Raw genomic sequence first — 21,674 nt, 5'->3', positions numbered from 1 at the left:
CCTAAGGGGAAATTTTTAGCGGGGTTTTTAAAAAACAATTTTAAATTAATCAAAGGCCAAATCTAATATTTCATTTTAATTATGTTTTTTAACGATAGTATTGGGGTATTTTTTGTATTTGTTTTTTATCAGGCTGTCAGCCGCCCTGAGTCCGTAAGGAGAAGGGCGGGGTAAAAATTCAATTAAATAAATAAATAAAATAAATAAATATCCAATGAATTTTATCCAGTCCTACTGATAAGATCCTCAACATTCTCTCCTAAAATCCATTACTCAACTCTCTGTTTCCTTTCTTTGAAAGAAGGGCAGAACCGAACTATCATAAGATACAGGTAGTTCTCAACTTATGACCACAATCGAGCCCAAATTTTTTGTTGTTAAGTGAGTTTGCCTCATTTTACAACCTTTTTTTGCCACAGTTGTTAAGTGAACCACTGTAGTTGTTAAATTAGTGCTAAGTGAATCTGCTTTCACCATTGACTTTGCTTGTCAGAAGGTTGTAAAAGGGGATCATGTGACTCCAGGACACTGCAACCATCATAAATATGAGTCAATTTCTAAGTGTCTGAATTTTGATCACATGGCCATGGGGATGCTACAATGGTCATAAGTGTGAAAACTGGTTATAAATCAATTTTCAGTGTCATTGTAACTTTGAATGATCACTAAACAAACTGTTGTACGTTGGGGACTATCTGTAATGGAAGAGCTGAATTCTGAGTTACTGAAAAATATTTAAATATTTCATGTGCTTCACTGGATATCTGTGTTTTTTTTAATAGTGGTACAAAGACTTTCCAGTCAAAACTTGAAGAATACACGAGCAGACTATTCTGTTTTAGGTCAGAAATATTGAAAGATTGATCTTCCACAAACATACAGTATATCATTGTTCAGTTCTGACTGACAGGTAATATTCCAAACAAAGGATTTAAGCTTTAACAGTTTCTCTTATTGCAGGCTTCTTGTGGTGCTCCATAACAGTCTAAGTTTGGCACCCTGAAGCATTTTCCTCTATGGGGTATATTATTCAAAATTCATTTCAATGAGCCATCCAGTTTTTAGTTTTCAAACTTGGCTAGGATTATTTGCAAGGAGGAAAGGAGGGTCAATTAAGTGTCTAAGAGAAAAATGTGACCACATACTGTTTAATGTAATTGGAGTGTTCCTTCCTCCCTTTGGCCACCTATAAAAAGGTTCTCGAGCACACATATAAACAATGGGTGGAAACAACATTGCTTTGTATAGTTGTTACAAAAGCCTTAAGAAAAACCCTGCTGAAACAGATAAACAACCTTCCATCCAGCACTCATGGTCATGCAGTGACCAGCTGGTGAATTTAGGAAGGTTATAAACATGGGCAGAAGGTTGACAGCCTTCCTTCACTGTTGCTCTCTATCAGCAAATATTTTAGGCATGGCACCATATTTTGGAGGTAGCAAACAGCCATCAACCCTAATAGCCGTTGCTTGTTCTCTTTCAATAGCTATCTAAATTAGTGACTATCTCCACATTCAGGTTTTGTTTTCAGTGGTGCCTGGGATATAGTAAAACATACTGCATTGAATGAAAATGTGACTTTGTAATAGTGGAATGTGCTTCAGTTGTGAACTAGATTGTTCAGTTTCTACCCCTTTCTCATTTACTGGAAACTTTTTTGCCTTACCATGTTTTAATCAAAACATATTTCTAGTGCTTAGAAGCAGCTTTTCTTTATGTGCAGTGCTTTAGAGCACAAATAAGCAAATGTTTTGGTCAGTAAGCACATTTGGATTTTTGAAAGTTAATTATGGGCAGAATAGAAAATGGCTGGTTTGGGCAAGTATGTATCTGTCACTCAGTGCTAGGACAACTGAAATTAGCTATAAAGCAGTTACTTAACTTCTGATAAGGTTGCTGTCTTTTGAGTTCCCAGCTGGGCTTATTTTCTTCCATCCCAGTTTATTGTTACCTTATTCTCTGTAAAAGGAAGCACTATCCCAAAGCATTGGATTGAAGCTACATTATGTGAGATCCAAGGGCATTATTATGATGGAGAGACATAGCTATATGTACTGGATGACCATGGGCCAGTCAATCTTTCTCAGCATTAGGAAAGAGGCAGTGTCAACGACTTCCAAAATCTTATTCAGGCAACTGACAAGAATCAAAATCATAGAGACACAGAAGATAGACAGACACTACAGTTAAACATCACAATGTCAGGGTTCATGTAACACAGGGGTGTCAAACTGCCGGCCCGTGGGCTGTTTGCATCATGTGGAGGCTGTGCCCACCCCAGCTGCGGCAATGCGAAAAAAGTCGTGATACGTCTCGACATGTCACTTGATGAGGGGAGTTTGACACCCGTGATGTAACACATTAAACCAAAATGAACCAAATCATTTTGACTGACTACTATAAATAAAGTTTAGGTATAAATGTTGTCCAGATAAGTAGATCCTTAATAATTTAAGCTTATAACTTTTGGTTTAAAGGTTCAGTTGGATTTTATTTCATGTGCAAAATGTAGAGTTTGTCTTTCTCTCAGATCAAATCTGCATGGAAAGCAAAAACATTTGGTTTAAAAGGAACTTAACACAGGGTTCTTTCATGCAGAGCACATGCTTGCTCTGCTGATGGAGAATAAATTATAACTTTGTTAGCTGAAACAGCATTTTTTAGCAATTAAAGCGCAATATGATGTTTTTTCATCCCTTTGAAATTAAATGAGCAACTTTCATATGCAAAATTGTCTTGGGAAACTATTACTTTCCAAAACTGTGTGGTGCTAAACCCCTTCTGTGATGTGCACTGATTTATTTTGTAACTGTTGTACATAAATTCTGAAACTATGGAGTGTTGACAAAGAATGGTTTACAACTAAAATGTGGATTTCTAAACAACATAAATATGAAAAAAAAATCATTTCGTCCTACAAATCCATAATTGTTTTTAAAAAGTTTGGCATTTTTCTCTCTGAAACTTTATTAATTTATTCAGCATTTGCCGGCTTACCTGAAATAAGTCGCAATTGCACTGAAGTGAGCCGCATATGTGTAAAATACCAATTTTGTGTATATGTAGGGAATATGTTTTCTTTGCAATTTAAATCCTACATTAATCTATCCTCTATGTGCATCTCATGTAACCTGCATCTCATGAAATCTTATGACTTTTTAAGCAGTTGGAAAAGGTTCTATCAGATTCCTTCTGATTTTTTGTATCATAGACTAACATAGTTCTCCCTCTACAACGTCTACAGTTCTTGTAGGTATATCAAAATATTAAGGTTTACAATTTGTAGTTCTTTTCCTCTTTCACCTTACCCAGATTAGACAGTTCAGAAACTGTCAGTATTCTTGTTAAAATATAAAACAGTTCCTTTTCACAAAGGTTTTTTTTTTTGCTATAATCCTCTTAAATTTTGTTTATGAGCAAGCCTAATTCTGTAGGACAGAGGTCTCCAACCTTTCCTGGCTCAAGGACCGGAGGGAAGGAGAGCAGCTTCAAAATTGGTGCATGTGTGTGTATGTGTGCTCACGAGGCCACGCACACTGGCACGGCATGCACTGGTGCTGTATGCGTGAACAGCCGCACACACCCCACAGCAGCTAGCGACCCTTTTGTGCATGTGCAAATGGGCCACGCAAACCACCTGAGCTAGTGGCACATGTGCAAATGGGCTGCGGACACCCACCCCATGCTAGCATCTCCGTTCTAGCATCTCTGTTCAAGCCCATGCGCATGCGTAAATGGGGCTGTGGGTGTGAGTGGGGGGAATGCGCGCCCACATGTGCGCACACCAGCTAGCCGTTTCCGTGGCCTGCCTGCCAAGAGACCATAGGTTGGGGACCCCTGCTGTAGGAAATACCAGTTTAGTTTGTTTCCAGATTGGCCACAAGGCCTGGCCTGTAGTGAAACCCAAAAGGATTGCGGAAGTGAAGAACATAAAAAATGTCTGGATAACAGTTTGTTCAAATTATTTTTTGTGGGGACTTGGCATTTTCAGTGCATTATGCTCTTTTAACACAGCTTTAGCAGAAAGAAAAATGCATTGTATGCATACCATTTTACAGTTGATGTTGTCTTGGACAAGATGAATAACTAGGACATAGGATTGTGTTTATTTTAAACATTTTTTTTTCTAAATAGAGATTTTTGAATGAACAAATAGAAAAAGGATAAGGATCTGAGCCCACAGACTGCCCTTCATATTTTCAAATAATTGTTCATGCAAAATAAAGATTCTCTTCTGAAATGAAGAACTTCTGCAGGATTATCTATGCAAACATATAAACCTTCCAGTTTATTATGTTGGTCCGCTGACTAGTAGCAATTATAAGATTGCATCCCAAAAGTAATAATTGGATATTGTAAGTCTGCTGATCATTACAGTTAAATATAACCATATTAGAACCAGCTGTTGAAAATAAAACCAAACTTCTTAATTTATAAAGAAATTGTACTAATAAGAATGTAGCAGCAGACAGATGTTATTTTAAAAGCTTAATTCTTTATTCTAAAACATAACTGATTTTTTAAAATTATGAATGGAATGAGAGCTGAATCCTTCATTATAATTATTGCAACACAGTCTCTATGGTATTACAGAAAATTGATATGCAGAAACCAAAAATCTTGTCAGCAGTTCTTGAAAATGCAGAGAAAAGTTAAAATGTTCCTTGATGGATCCTAGTCTTCATTTAATCAGCTAGACTTTCATATAAAGTCCCATCAAGATCCAATTTATCAAAGACTTGAGCCATTCTCTTTATTTTGAAGTTGGCTTTCTTCTCGTGAGTAGTTTTCATGACCTAGCTAAAGAATATCAGCAAGATAGCAATAACACTTAGACTTATATACCGCTCCATAGTGCTTTACAGCACTCTCTGAGCAGTTTACAAATATCAGCATATTTCCCCCAACAATCTGGGACCTCATTTTACTGACCTCAGAAAGATGGAAGGCTGAGTCAACCTTGAGCCGGTCAGGATTGAAGTTCTGACCAGGGCCAGAGTTAGCTTGCAATACTGCATTGTAACCACTGCGCTACCAGGGCTCATAACTAGATGTTTCAAGTGTCTCAGAAAAAGTTCACATTTATACCTAGTGCTATTCTATAATCGATGTTCAGCAGTTGTCCATTTCAGGTTAGATTGTTTGGGGATGCCTGAGATTTCTGAAAGATGAGTGACATTAAAACAGTAAAAACAGAAAAGCTGTATGCTTTAAAGAAAAGAAAAACAATGGCCTGCTATAAAGTAAGTCATTTACACATATTAAATATTTCATTTTTGGCTCAAGAGAGATGTGGTAATGAGACCAGAATACTAGCTGAAATGATAGAAGCAGCTAGCAACTATTAACCAACATCTGTTCCGGTTAATTGATTGAAGAAAAAAGAGATAATGCCTTCTGTTGCCTTATTGACCACCATCCATCAGTACAGACAGTCCCCAAGTTAAGAACATCCAACTTAAAAGCAATCCCTACCTGTTACAAAATGGCAGACTGCTAACCCATTCTAGTACTCTTTTCTCAAGTTAACAAATCATTGAAACTGCAATGCTTTCATGAGCGTAGCAACATAATGCAGTGATGGCGAACCTTTTAGAGACTTGAGTGCCCAAACTGCAACCCAAAACCCACTTATGCATCGGGTGGGTGTGGCCCATTAGGTGGGTGTGGCCCATTGGATGGGTGTGGCCCATTGGGTGGCGTAGCTGCAGTGGTAACAGCAGACTGGGTGGGGCTAAAAAGTTCAATCAATCAATTCCAACTTTGCAAGATCTTTTTTTTTCCAGCGAGAAGTTGAAATTGACTGATTGATTGAATCTTTTTTTTTGTACATGGCAACGGAGGCCTAAAGTGAAAAGGTTTTATAAAACCCAGCTGAAGGCCTAGGACTGGGGCGATGGCGCACGTGCCCACAGAGAGGGCTCTGAGTGCCGCCTCTGGCACCTGTGCCATAGGTTCGCCACCACTGACATAGTGCATGTATTTTTAATACATAGATAGCCTATTTTCAGCCATTTGTGAAAGCATTGCGTGGCTTCAGCAGTTTGTCAGCTTGAGGAAGCAGTTTGTCGGCCTTTTTAGTCAGATCACTTTCCCTTCAAGAAACCTAACCGTAACCCTTTAGGACCATGAGAGATTGAATTCCAGTACATTTTCCTTGAATTGGGTTCTCTTTGTTGGACATTTGTGGCCTCTTAATTCAGTTTTAAGGTATAAAACAAGTTTGTTTTTGTTGTTTTTCATCCTTGTAGGCAGAAATAGAGGTCAGTAGCCTCATTGAGACTTAAGTACAAATCCGGATTAAAGACAGGGTTAGGAAATAGAACTCATTCTTAAACCGGGGACTGCCTATACTCTTGTTAATAGAACTCATTCTTAAACCGGGGACTGCCTATACTCTTGTTTCTGTGTGTGGGAAGGAATATATTAATGTTAGATTTCATTTTGGGCTTTAGAATGGTCTGTTTGTATGTAGGTATTTAATGAAAGAGGATAGATTAATGCAGAAGCCAATATCTCTTGTCAAACTGTGTTAATATCACATTGAACACAATGATTTGGAACTTTAGCAGTTTAGTTCTGAATGCATTTTACGTTAGCTGTAGCTAAAGGAAATGATCGTGCTTTTATGCTTTTATATGATGAAGTGTGTCTGTTTCTTAATGTTGTCATTTTTGCATGCACATCTTATAAGCAAGTTACAAATGCTTCTATATTTAGAAAAAATTTGCTCTTGGATTCCTATTGTATCTGCCTCTGACATTTGTAGAGCAAGGAGAGAAAAACAAGTAACTTTTTTTTGATTCAGCAGATATTTTAAATCATCAATAGGTTGCACATTCACGTTATGTCAATTTTTGCCATTGCCTGTTTCCTAGAGCCAAGAGCTGGCCAAAGTTCACCCAGCTGGCCTTCATATTGGACTAGAACTCACACACCTAATTCCCTTAACCACTACAAACTGGCTCTTTTTAGGAATATACAAATTGCAGTTCTAACATGTGGAGAGATTCACTGTAGGAAAAACTGGCTTGTATATTTGAATTCCATGACATCTGAATGTGGATTTGAACATTTCCTTTTAACTTTCTTTCATGTGTATGTTGTTCAGATAGACCTTGACTTACAGCCTGAATGGCTGTTCTGTTACGGAAATGCTGAAAAAAAATAACTTGCGACTAGTCCTTGTAGTTACAACCATCACAGCACCCTACAGTCACATGATCAAAGTTCAGGTGCAACTGGCAACTGGCCTGCATTTGCAACAGTTGCAGCATTCCCCAGACTCATGTGATCACTATTTATGAGCTTCCCAGCTGGCTTTCGACAAGCAAAACCAGTGGGGGAAGCCAGATTTGTTTAACAACCATGTGATTCACTTAATAGTGGTAGTGATTCACTTAACAACCATGGTAAAAAGGTTATAAAATCAGGCATGACTAACTTAGCAACAGCCTTGTTTAGCAATTAAATTTCTGGTCCCAATTGTGGGAATAAGTTGAGGACTATCTATATATGTGTTAAATGATAAATGATAAATAAATCTTAAAAAAAGAACTTTAGTTTTTAAATTAACAAATGTGAAAGCTGTGTTTAAAACTGTTTAAAAGTTTGTTTTACAATAGTTGTACAAATATTCCAATTTTTCAAAAGTTCCAAACTGGAATTTTCCAGTATGCAACTTAGTGTTTTAAAGGTATAAGCATCAGCATTTCTCTGTGGAAAGGATGCATATTGGCAATAGGGATTGTTTGGAGCTGTGGCATGTGCCTGACTTGTCCAAGCTAGAAGAGTGTTTGTACAATAGAGAAATCTTTTTAGCTAACCCTTAGCTTCTTTCTTGAAAGTCTCCTTTTGTTTTGTATTTGATTCTCTCAAGTAGAATCAAGCAGAACAAAAATCTGTTTCCTTCCCAGATATTTCATAAGCAAAGTATGAAAGACCTGGCATTCCTGTATTTGGAGAGCATGGTGGTGGCAGCAAGTGGTCTCTCTCTCTCTCTCTCCCTCTTCTTCTCCCTCCCTCCCTCCCTCTCTCAGAGAGATCTTCTCTATAAGCTGTATCTTATCAAAGCCATGCATCCATCAGTTCACTTTTATGTAATACTATGCTGTATTTTTCTAGTAATGTCCCATGATTTGAAGCAGTTTAATTTTCTCATCTTCAAAGCAGCAAAGTTATATTATCTTGTCTTCTCTTCTTTGAGTACTGAGCAGCATACCTTGCCTTTACTACATTAGTGTATACTCAGCTGAATATCCTGTTGCCTCCATTTTATTTTGCTTCCTAATATTGACTAGTATGTTTCATAAAAAAGGTATTAATGCCCACAAAAATGGATTAATGAATTCATGTTCTTCATGGAACAGGCTGCAAAGATTGGGTAGCCAATAAAAAGTACATGTTGACCTTCCTTAAGCGAGCTGTGGTTAATTACTTATCAAAGCAATTTCAAGAGTAGGTTTTTGAGAACAGTTGATTAAAAACCAATAAAGAATATGCTGCCCTTCATTTCTTGGAATAGAAAAATGCGCATACTGGTTCAGTAAATGTTGTTATAAATAAATCCTTTCCTTTTAGTAGTAGTTTTGTGTAGAGAGTCATAGTAGGCCCGCTGATAAACAAGAAAATGATTAATCATTTTGATCTTGGGATATATATACATAAAGTTATGGCAATGAAAGGAGAAAAGGAGAAAGTAGAAAATTCTTCAAACAGCCCAAAGAGAAATATATACAGAAGTAGAAAATTTAGGAGAAGAAAACCGAAATTGGAGGGAATGCCTAGTTTATTTAAGGAAAACGAAATGTCTTACAACCTATAGGCATTACTAATGTACAGTTTGCTTAATAGATATTTCTTTGCAAAGTTGTTTGTAGAAAAATGTGAATCACTGCCTGCTTCTTACTTTTGAGCTTGCTATTGAATAGTTTATAATTAGTTCACAAGTCTTTTCCAAACCCATTGAACTTTCTTTTGTTTCAAAAATCAGGTGGCTTGTATCTCTTTTTTATAATTTTATTAAAAGTTTTAATTACAATAGTGAAAGATAATATAAAAAGAAGTAAAACATAGAGTGAATAACAACTACAAGAAAACACATAAGAAAACATAGAAGAAGAAGAAAACCAAGAAAGCAATTTCATTAGTTCAAGTATAAATAATTTTGCTATCATTTCACTTCATCTTAATTAACAGATATAAAACTCTTTGTGCTATAACTCAATGCTTAAGTACAGGCAAATCTAATAAGTAACATTGTCTCGGACCCAGGAGTTAGTAAGATGTCCAAACAACTCTAAAATAACAACATTAATTAAAAAATGTTAAAGTCATCTTGGCATATCTTAACTCATAACTGTAAACAAATCCATATTTAAAAGTCATAAAGTGGTCCCAATATCATAGTATAAACAAAAGGCTGAGTTTAAAATGACAAAAAGAAATGATGCTTCCTTTAAGAGAATACGTTTATAAACATCCCTTGCTTTAAGGAAAAGACAATTAGATATTAAGCCTATTTAAATGCTGTCAGATTAGGAGACATAAAGTGACTGTAGGGAAAAAGGCTTAAACTCTATGCCAGCTATAAGCAAATCCAAAGCACAACATCTTTCTAGTCTAGATGTCAACAGGTCCAAAAAGAACCACCCAAAATAACATGTTCCATTTTAACCATGATCAAGTAAAACAACTTTATGTTCCTTCCTTTTGCATAAAAACAGTGTTGCTCCTTAATCCATTCAAATAATTGTTGATCCTTGTTTCAAATTTCTTCAAAACTTTTTAAAAATCCCTCTTTTTTAAGTCCAGCAAGAAAAAAAAATCAGTTACTCTCTGGGACTAACATTCTTATTTTGCTCTTAAGTTTTAAGGGTCATCCAGTTTTTTGTATGTTTAATGGCAAATTCTTATTCACATTCTCAGATTTTATCACAGATCATTTTATATAACATTTTATATGGGAACCAACAACGCAGCTGGTATCAGTTATTCAAGGTCTTATTGCAATTCCTCAAAAACACCTCCGAATACCATTATAAGTTGCTTATCATATGTCTCTGGTTATATATCCAGTATCAAAAATACTTCTTCTTTCCACAAACTACATTTATGCCTGAAAAATTTGAAAGCCTTATTCAAAATCAAATATTCCAATTTGTACATACCTTTTGGGGCAGGCTGGGACTTCTAGGCCTAGGAAGATCGGCACTGAAATGTAGATTACAATTATTGCAAACATCTGTCTGTTCCAGCAAGGCTTCCTTAATGCAAAAATCTAGAAGTGAGGTTTACTTTGCCCTATTTACAGTCAATGTGGAATTTGAATTCTGTGAGACTGATTAGTGATTGGATACTTCTTGGAAACTATTCATTGATTATTAGTAAGTCATGGTATTAGTTTTGTTCTATTGAGTCTGCCTTGTCAGTCTGTTAATGGTTTAGATCTCATACCTGATTGCAAGGTAATTTGTTTTCTAGTTTTATTATTCTGATAATGGTTGCTTCAATTGAGTTCACAGCTTTCAGGAATTCTCTGGCTCTTCTGCTGTTTGTTTAGTGAATTATTTCTGTGTGTATCCAGTCAAATGTATGGTTCATTCTAAAGGCACAAATAAGTACTTCTGGTCTAACAACTTCATTGTAGTTATGTGCTCTTTTCTTCTTTGCTATAATCAGCACCTTGTTTGTGCTAATAATGTTGGTTGAAATATTTACAGTTGAACCTGTGTATGATGCCAGTGTGCAATGTTTTGGTTACACAACATTCTTTGTAGCATTTATGTGCTGTCTTCCTGAATCTGTTTCCTCTCCCCCAAGATATGCATTTTTCTCAATTTCAGCAGTATTTATTAAGAGACAAAAAGACACTTTTCAAGAAACATAGGCCCAGTGACCATTTGGTTATCTGTAGATCTAGTGTTGTTTATGTGACCATGTCACACAATATCTGAAATCGGATTGAAATTGGATTCTGACTTGTACCCATTTCTTATTTATGTGACTGAAATCTCTGTGTGTGCCATATTGAGTGAGTCACAGAACAGAAAATGGGATTGTTCTAATTCACCTTGGGATCCTTCTGAGAATGAGGTAGTATTAAAGCATTTGGTTCTTCTGGGGTATGCTTTTTTCTGGTCCTTTCCTCTAGCTCAAGCTTGCGCTTTAATCCTTATAGTGCTTTGCCCTATACCTTCTGATTGTCAGTTTCTTGTCCACATCCTGTTTTAATTGCTTAATTCTCACTGTTTCCTTGGTGTTTTTTAAGTGTTTAAAGCGCTAAGCCACAAGAGACCTTCAAAACTTCCAAAAATGCATTCCCTAAGTTTGGCAGCAAAATATCCATGATTTAATGGTGCAAGTTCAGACTGCCCCTTTGGCTGAGGACATTTAAGAATGCATGGGGTGGTATTCATTTGTCTCCAAGAAGCTTCCTATTTTCATTTCCATCTGTGTCTCCCTTGAAAGACACTGCATCGCAGATGCTATCTTGTGGTCTTCCAGAAGGTGATAAGGCTGGGTTTCACACATGAATTCCAAATTTTAGTGATGCATAGTTTTAAATATTTTAATATATTAAATATGTAATTTTTCAGAAGATGAGATCTGTTAGCCTGAAAGTGCTAGAAGAGAAAGTGGCCTGAACCAATATGACATTAATGAGGGAAAATGACTGGGCTCCACATGGGAAAGTTCTTGGATAAAAATCTTAATATATTTGGTTAAAAAGGAGGTATTCTGTATAAATTAATTACTTTTGATAACCTAAAGCTCCTTTACCAATTAAAATGGATGTTTCTGGGGTAATTGGATGAAATTAACTGATGTGTTATATATAGTTTTATATTTTGAAACTATATTTGATTATATACCATCAACTATGTGGCAACTCTTAGCGACTACATAGATAGATTTTCTCCATGATGATCTGCCCCTAACTTGGTCCTACAGGTCTTCAAACTATGCACTCATTAACACTGGTGGCCATCCCTTCTTCCCTTTCCTTCCACCTTTCCTATTATTAGAGCTTCTCCAGAGAACTAGGCCTGTGCATCCTAAGTAAGATAATTTTAGCCTGGTAATTTATACTTTGAGTGAGAACTTTGGGTTCATTGTTCATTGATCTATTTGCTTCTTTTCTTCGATATCCATAAAATTATTTTTTCAAATAATTTTATTAAGAATTATAACTGAAGAGAATAAAAGTCAATACAAAACAAAAAATACAAGGAGATAGGGAAGGGAAGGGAAGAGAAAGAAGGAAGAAAGGAAGGAAGGAAAGAAAAGAGAAAAAAGAAGTAACTTACTGCTTCAGCACAGAAGGTAAAAACAATTTTAGTAGCTTATCACCATCTCTAAACAAAACATAATCTCTCTTCTCCCCATAGCTCATCGCTTAGAGATAAGGAAAACAAGGTCCAAATGCTGTGTCAATAAATTATTGTGAACAAAAATCCAGAAAGGAAACCAGATACAACTATTTTCTTCTTTTAATTCTGGTCAAGCAAGCCAATCTTATAAATCTTCTCTGATTTTTTTTTAATTAAGCTACAACTCCTCCCAAAAAATCTCAGGAGTAGTTTGCTGCTCTGGGTTTCAAAGTGAAAATCCTTCAGAACTTTAATAGATTGCTTTTCTATCGATAAGTAAAATTTATGCTTTTGTTTGTCACTTCTAAAAAAGTTTTGCAAGTCTTAGCAGAGCTTTTTGTCTATCCAAAATAAAAAATTACCCAGATCAGTTTCCTGGTTTAATGACGGCTCACATCCTTTAGGGAACAGGTCATCAGATTCAGTTGTACTACATTTAAATCCCCCTTTAAATTAATTTCATAGACTTTCATTGCAAGTGTTTTATAAATTCATTAGAACATGCACTGTCAGTTTTATCAAGCATTTGATACATTCTGTCCAAAAATGTGGTTGAAAGATATTCAAAAATTTCTGCTCCATTTTCTTTATTCTCTGGCTCTAATGTCCAGCCTTCAAGGTCTCCTTATCAGAATAAAACAAAAGAAAACAAAACAAAAAGAAATCTCCTTTTTCTCATGAGAAAATATCTTCTAAATAATTCAAAACTATAATTCCAAATCCCTCTGGTCCCTTAATCCGTTATTAACTTTTCAAAATCTATATACTAAACACCTGTTCGCTGCATAGTTTTAAAAAATCATGTATTTTTGAAACCTTTACAATAAAATTTAGACCATTGTCTTTTAAGGAGGCAGAAACTCACCCAATGAATAAATAAAACCTTGCCAGTCCAAGGGTCTTGATTTATCCAATATGCAACAAATAAAATGAAATAAAAATCCAAAAAGGTGATTAAGATGTAAAGTTCAGTCAGGCTTTAGGTCCACACTCGCTGGTGTGCGAGTGTGATGCAGTCTTGACTCTCAGCCACTCCATGCATAAACCAACCGTAACTGTTTCTGCAGTCTACTCATGAGGAGCAGCTGTCCTGGGTCACATGGATGATCTCAACCTCTCCTTTGTTCCAGAGAGATTATGCCAGCAATTCTCTTTATAAAAACTGCTTTGCTAGCCAGTGAAAGCCAGCAAGGTGACAGCTCACCATGGCACATTCAGGAAGTATCACCATCCATGGTATTCTCTGCAATCTTTTCCACAGCGCAGTTCAAAAGCATCAAAACTTTTTCTGTCCTGTTCCTTCAAAGTCTATCTTCCAATTCCATAGTGTCATTGGGAATACCCTTTTCTGATCTATTATTATCTTTGTAGGTATAAACATGTCAAAGTTTTTGAATTTCTTTTCGAAAGCTTTGATATGTCTATACCTACAAGGATAATAATAGATCAGAAAAGGGTATTCCCAATGACACTCTATGGAATTGGAAGATAGACTTTGAAGAAACAGGACAGAAAAAGTTTTGATGCTTTTGAACTGTGCTGTGGAAAAGATTGCAGGTCTTCAGTACTGCTCCCCTATTATTATATTTCTTGATTGCTTGTTCCTTTATTATTGATAATTTAGCTTAAAAAAGAAGAAGCTATCTCCCAGTTTAATATCTTCCTTGTCAATTCTAAGAGTGGTTATTCTTTCTATTGTCATTACTTCAGTCTTTTTTATATTTAATTTTAGCCCCATTTTACTGTGCTCCTTGACTTTTGTTACAAGAGCTTGCAGATCCTTTGAAGTTTGGGCTATTAGGGTGTGTCATCAGCATAGCACAAGTTATTGATATTTCTTCTTCTGGTTGCAAATATTGCTCATCTTTCAAACCAGTTTTCCTTAGTATATACTCAGCATTGAGAGCAGGATGAATTTATTCATTAGATTTATATCCCGCATCTATGGCTTCATTAGTAACTCAAAGGTGGCAAACATATCTAACACTCCTCCCTTCCTCGATTTTCTTCACAACAACCCTGTGAGGTGAGTTGGGCTGAGAGTGAATGCATGACAAACAATATGTGTTACAAAACACCGTATTTCTGCCACACTACCTTCAGATCCTAATTGTCAGTATAAGGTTTGATGCATACAAATAATTAACCTGGTCTAAGAGATTTCTTTATCATGATATGGTATAACAATGTTTGACCTCCCAACCTTTTATTGATTTTCAAGACCATATGTCAGTGTATTTCTAACAAACTAATATTTTGAATTGAACTCAGTTAAATTGAATAACTTATTTGGCGAAGCGTGATTAGACACCAAGGAATTTGGCTCCAATACCGAAGCTATCAGTGTACATGGAGAAGCAACATAACAATAACAGCAGTAATAATAATAATAATAATAATAATAATAATAATAATAATACCAATAAGAGGGGGGAGTAAAGAAAATAATAAGGATAAATAATAATACTACAGCCATACTATATGGGTAAACACACATAGACATTAGATAGCACTGTGAGAATTAGGTGGCATGAGGGGAAAAACTGTCCTTGTGTTTAGTTGCTTTGGCATGCCCTATAGTGCCATCCCGAGGGAGGACGTAAAACAGTTTATGTCCAGGATGTAAGGGGTCTGCAGATATCTTCTCATCCCTCCTGACCCACACAAATATACATGTCTTCTCTTGAAGGCAGGCTGTTCGTAGTTGTTCTTTCTACACTCTTAACTGTCTGTTGAAGTCTGTTGAACCTGTCCTGTTTGGTCTATAACCAGACAGTTATAGAAGTACAAATGACAGACTCAATAATTCCTCTGTAAAATATTATCAACAGTTCCTGGGGCAGTTTGAACTTCCTGAATTGATGCAGGAAGAACATTCTTTGTTTTGCCTTTTTAATAATGGTTCTAATGCTAAGTATTTTAAATGTACCTTTCATCCTGTTCTATAATTGGGCTTTGATCAGTTGCCAATATATAGCTGGCATACTCTACAATGCATTGTTCAGATTGTATAAATTGTCCTGAGTTATTGGTCACAAAGACAGTAGGTTGCTAACCATTTAAGATGTTTTTCATCTTCCAGCCTGCCATTTATTGTATTCAGCTTTCTTTACATGGTATTATGCATGTATATTTATTGAATGGCATCTTATTTACATGTACATTAACTGAATTTTATTTTTTGTGAGTTTCCATCAATAAAATTTCTCGTTAATATCATTCAGCATTGTTTTTATCATTATTATTCAGTGAATAGAACTGAGAGGTCCAGCAGAAATAACAGGGATTTTGTACATTTTGTCATGTACTTCCCAGCATAAATTATTTGTCAAGTTGATCATGTGTACCTGTATTATTATTTTTTCTTATTTATTTAAATTTATTGGTTGCTGGAGCCAACAAAAGAGCCAATGCAATCCTAGGCTGCATTAACAGAGGGATAGAATCAAGGTCATATGAAGTGTTAGTACCATGCTTAGTAAGACCACACTTGGAATACTGCATCTAGTTTTGGTCACCACAATCTAAAAAAGATGTTGAGACTCTGGAAAGAGTGCAGAGAAGAGCAACAAAGATGATTAGGACTAAAACATGAAGAACGATTGCAGGAATTGGGTATGTCTAATCTAGTGAAAAGAAGGACTAGGGGTGAGATGATAGCAGTGTTCCAATATTTGACGGGCTGCCAGACAGAAGAGGGGGGTCAACTTATTTTCCAAAGGACCAGAAGGCAAGACAAGAAGCAATGGATAGAAACTAATCAAGGAGAGAAGCAACCTAGAACTAAGGAGAAATTTACTGACAGAATAATTAATCAGTGGAATGGCTTGCCTTTAGAAGTTGTGGATTTTCTGTCACTAGAGGCTTTTAAGAAGAGACTGGACAGCATTTTGTCTGAAATAGTATAGGGTCTCCTGCTTGAGCAGGGGGTTAAATTTGAAGACCTCCAAGGTCCCTTCGAACTCTGTTATTCTGTATTGTTCTGGACTGCAATGTTGGAGATGACATTGACAGAAATATACAACTGTTACCAAGGCAAAGAGGAATGAGACATACTGTAATTTAATTTATGAGAAGCTAGATAATGTTTGAAGTGGCCAGGCAAACATCTCCCAGATTCACTAACTTATAAGAAAGAGAAGAGGGATAGCACAAACTGTCCCTAGGCTTTGTTATTAAAGCCTATCTCAATAAAATATAATTCTTCTTGTGGAATTGATTCTGTGTTCTAGTCTATTTGCGCGGCTGGCAGTAACCTGTATCCAGGCTTCAAACATTATCAAATGCATCAAGCTAATAGCTGGGCTATGGTGAAAAGACACCCTCTGGAGGACTTCACTGGGCAGAGTGATGATGTCAATATAAGGGGTTGATATTTTTGCCCTCCTGGATTAAAAAAAAGCTATTTTAAAGCTATGTTAGAACTTTCAATACAGTAAAACTTTCTCAAAATATTAGAAACACACCACCATCCAAATAATCATTGCCATCTGAGGATGATATTGAGATGTCACAATGTGCTCAAACATTTTGATAAAAAAATGAAATATTGAAGGTTTTTGAAAAATGTTTATATGATGGAATTCAGGTTTTCTACTAGCAGTCCTTTAGTTAGATTTTATGTCTTGACTGCTTTTATCAAGCCTCATCTCTTCAAGGTTCTTGTCTACATGCAAATGTTTAAAACTTAAAAAGCATCCAACATAACTGGACAAGCAGAGGCCACAGTTATATATGTGAAAATTATGTAAATCTTAGTATCCTGTGTCAACAGAGATACCAGAGATTTTATTCAGAACAGGATGCATTATCCATTCAGCCTTGATAACATGACAAGCTATTCCGAATCATCTGTTTCATATTGGTAGGAACTCACCAACTCTCTAATCCTGTGATAATCCTCTCATCTTAATCCTAAATTTACCATCTATAAGTGTGTTGACAACTCAGAGGCTGCCATTTTGGCCAACCAATGGGTGTTTACTGTGTACTCTGAAAAAGTGTAACAGGAAACTGTTGTATTATTTTCTATAAATCCATAGTGGCTTTTGCCCCATGAAGGTTTGGGTAATGAAACATCTGCAAGAAAACAACTAAGCTTAGAGAGCACCAAGGACCCCTTCAAGTTTATCATTCCCTGTTGAGAGAACCAACATGTGTAATTTCCGAATACGTGCTTTTTTTTTTTATTCACTCATTCATTTTGCAAATTTATATGGCTACCCATCTTAATCAAATTAGGGAGGCTATTATTATGTTAGATGGCTGGAAAACAGTTTTGAAAGATCATTATTCATAACTGTAGATCTACAGAGGGACATTCAGAAATACTGTACTTAATTTAATTGGGGCAAATAGGTTTTGTGATTTGCTTTCATAGTTACAGATGCTAAGTTTGTCCAGGTGAGTGGCATGGAGGCCAATAAAAAAATCCAGAAGCTAAGGAGTAAAAGATTGGAAGAATCAGGCAAATGGTGAAATATCTGGTCTGATCCCAGCTGGTGAACTGGACAAAAGAGGAGTTATTTCAGAATGGTCAGATTTATAGAACCAAATCTTCACATCATCTATATCCTGCTAATATATAGGCTTTTGTATTGTTATCTTATGTAATTTCTTTATTATAGATTGACAGCTGCTATTAATACATGTTGTGTCAGCCCACTAATCAGTGAAATATGCATTTCTGTTGCTGTTGGGGGAGAAAGAGGAATTCTGGCACTTTTTTATGGCACTTAACTATATTATACTTTTGTATTTCCATAGTACATAATTGTACATAGTACATAATATGCCTAGTTAAATAATAGCTTTTCAAGAAGCTTTGATGTGAATGGAAGGTACTGTTCCAGGTTTTAATAATCTTTTTTCAGTTCTGGGTGCAGAGTGACCTCCATGTCCCTTCTAAATAAGTTCAAATGGTTGAAATTTTCAAATATTTTACTGATTACATGTGGGATTTTAATTAACCTATGGGATATAGTAATTTTATAATTTATTAGATTCTATTTTTGAAAGGAGGCACCTGCAGTTGCTTACATTACTCAGTCCTGTTCTGTTCCTTCAGACATCATTATTTCAGAAAAATTCATGAGACTACTATAATGTCTCCTTAAACCAACCAGGGAAATGGCAGTATGAAATTATTCTAGCAGAAGCATCTATTTTAAGCTTGTGACTCCAGAAGTATAGTATACAAATTTTGCCAATTTATATTTATGGCAGCATCCTGGCATATAAAACTTTTTAACACCTTTATCTTTGTGCTTGATTTCAGAATCTTTTAGCAGAGAAGGTGGAACAGCTTATTGAATGGAGTTCAAGGCGCTCAGTCATCCGTATGAATGGAGATAAATTCAGAAGGTTTGTGAAGGCGCCACCTCGCAACTATTCAGTGATTGTGATGTTTACAGCTTTGCAGCCACAGAGACAATGCTCAGTTTGCAGGTAAGTCCTCTCCTCTCCTTTCCTCTTCTCTCCTCTCCTCTATTAAAAGTTTCTTAGCTACTTAATTAGCACATCTAGCATTTCCCCCTAGCAGGTTGGATAGAGTGTCACACAACAGTCCAAGAAGTCACTTGTTTTATCAGATGGGCAGCCATACAGACTTGAAAAATAAATAAATAAAGTCTGATAAGTGAATTTATTGTATAAAAGCTAAGAAGTCATTATGAAAGTTTATAAAAGTTATAATAGTGTTCAAATTTCTTGCTTCTCTTCATCTTACCAGTTCCATGTAAAGAGTAAGAAGAGATTCTTTGTTTAGAGGAGATACAGTACAGGTTCCATCTGCTCCTTGTTCTGCTAATGGCCTGATCTACTGTCAGGTTTGGACCATGTGAGAATTTATACAATCCACATAGCATCTGGACCTAATAATGCTGAATTTCCTCCTCTATGTCTCTGCAAGAAATGGGTTAAACATGAATTATTTTCTATTTTTAAAGTAAATTATTACCAAATCCAGCAACTTCTAATTTTGCTTTTAATTTTGAACATTTTTGGTAGTATATTTTTAAAAAGCATAATTGACCTTTCATAGGTTTCTGCTTGGATTTTTGTTCCTGTTTCTATTTACTCCAGATATTTTTGTAATGTTTTGAAACCTCTTTTCTATGACTTGCAATCATTGCTGTGGAGAGTACGGTATGTATGAAAGAGTGGAGGGGGGGGAGGAAGAGTATGCTTAAAATTGTATGAAAATATGCTACCTAAAAAAGAAGCAGTGATTTCCTTCTTTGGCAGTTGTGTAGATGGGTTCTTACTATTCTGCACTGAACTTGATGCAGTTTATTTATTTAATTTATTTGTCACTAAATCTTACAACGTAATAGTGATTTATAACAGTAAACCAATACATAACAAATTCTAGAATAGATAAAAATACAGAAGTCAGTAAAAATTTCATAAAAGCAATATCCATTATACAGTTCAATCTCTATACTACTGAAATTCTTGTGTCTATTGATACCTTGTAACTTTCAATTGGATGAAATAGTGCATCATAAAGTAACAATTTTTGGAGCAACATAATACAAACTATTTACAGAATACATGGATCCATGACTGCCATTGGATTGAAATTTGGCAAAGTTGTGCCTATGATAACACCATCACATCTTCTGATTATATTTCCTGGAAACTTGTAGGTTGTAGGGCACAAGGGAAGTTGGCAAGGGTGTATCCCCACTTCTTCTTCCTCTCCTTTGGTCTCTGCACCCAATCAGCTGGTGACAAGTCCTGGCAAGTGACTGACCATTGGCTGCTTAGGAACTGAGCCCAAAATTTGAAATATCTTAATAGCAATTACCAGTGAGGGAAGAATGAAAGAGTGACACTGCTGCCTGCTGCCAAGGTAGGGCTGACTGAGTAGTGCCATGGGTAAGCCCTCTTTTTTTTCTGGAGGGATGGGTCCTTTGGACACATGCTAGAATGGAGAGTGAGGGTGCAGTTTATCCAGTAGTCCATAGCTTCCTTTGTTCCACCTCCCTCCAGCAAAGTGGCAGGCAGTTCTGTGGGTTAGCTGAGGAAGAGGAGGAGAAGAGGCTTCAGTAGGGCTTTTCGGAGGATCATGAAGGAATGGAAAATGGTGCAATCTTATATGTGGAAAGAGGAAGGACAAGGGAGTAACTGGGGTGCCTGCTGGCAAAGTATGGCTGGCTGGGGAAGGGGACTGTTGCTGCTGCTGCTTCATTGGATCTCTCCTGAACGTTATGAGACAAAGGGAAATAAGTGCCCCAGATGGGATGATTCTATCGGAAATAGTGATCCTGGAAGGGAAACATGATTAAGATATATCACCAAATTTATTTGTGTATTTTAATGATTTTAATTACCTAGTTAAGTTTCTGAATCTCATAGTTTGGATTAGATTTGAGTGTTCTTGTTGCTGGGCTGGAAAGGTGAAATTCATTGTTAGGGGGGAAAAAAAAGTTTTAGTCTGTGCAACTGCAGAAGCACTCGATGCATCCTGCCTTCTCTGCAGCATGCTGAAGAGAGCAGACATATTCATGGTTGTTGCACACTATGGGAATTGCTAAAGGTACATATAAGCTCACACTTGGAGTTTTGGCAGTACCCAGGCCTGCCTTAAGATATGCTTGGGCAGGAAATGATTGCCAGAATTTGTTACATGCTGAGCTCTATTGGGCTTTTCTGGGCATTTATATGTCCATATAGTTCCTCATTGTGTTCATCTTCTGTTTTCTTTTTCCAGGAAATAATCTCTGAACAGGCTCCTGTAGTGCCTTTTTTGAGTGACAGGTTGGCATGACAGAATTGGTTTGGCAAACAGTAAAGGGGCTTATTGTTTGTTGCCAAGAAACTGCTTTATCCTCAGGAGGGTGAAGTTCAGGAATGATCAGAGCAGCTTTAAATGCTTACTACCCTGATTATTACATGAAAGAGCTAGTAACACATTCCATTATGCTGATCTTAGTGTAAATGTTTTTGTTCACGGGATTTTATACTGCATAAATATTGTCATTTCATAAAAGGATCCCATTTACTGCAGGGGTGGGGAAGAAGAGGGCTTAAGATTCATCTTTCACATGACATAGGCTGTGAATATATCCCATTAATTTAAGTTAAATCCATCTCTAAATAAATATTAGGACTGCAAGCTCATCATTTCACAAGAATGTGGCTGGACATCTAAAAAGAGAAACAATTAACTCATTGCTTCTAGTTCAAAACATTTAAAAATAGTTTGGATTTAAGATCTCAGCTTTGTTGCAGGAAAAAAATATGAATTAAATGAAGTTGGCATTGCTCTACCTGAAAATAATAACAGAAAGTTAATAT

The 21,674-nt window shown here is 36.2% G+C and overlaps 1 protein-coding gene across 1 annotated transcript in view; it reads left to right on the top strand.

Moving 5' to 3' along the window:
- Positions 1-21,674, top strand: part of TUSC3 (tumor suppressor candidate 3) — a 136,750-nt gene that overhangs the window by 23,749 nt on the left and 91,327 nt on the right. The window contains exon 2 of the mRNA XM_015816489.1: positions 18,649-18,818. Coding sequence (XP_015671975.1) covers positions 18,649-18,818 — 170 coding nt within the window. The remainder of the gene's footprint in view (positions 1-18,648; positions 18,819-21,674) is intronic.

The sequence above is a fragment of the Protobothrops mucrosquamatus genome, unplaced genomic scaffold (genome assembly GCF_001527695.2).
Source record: "Protobothrops mucrosquamatus isolate PMUCROS unplaced genomic scaffold, P.Mucros_1.0 scaffold458, whole genome shotgun sequence".
In the NCBI taxonomy this organism is placed as follows: domain Eukaryota; kingdom Metazoa; phylum Chordata; class Lepidosauria; order Squamata; family Viperidae; genus Protobothrops; species Protobothrops mucrosquamatus.
The sequence above is the reverse complement of the archived record's forward strand: the minus strand, read 5'-3'. Positions and strand labels throughout refer to the sequence as shown.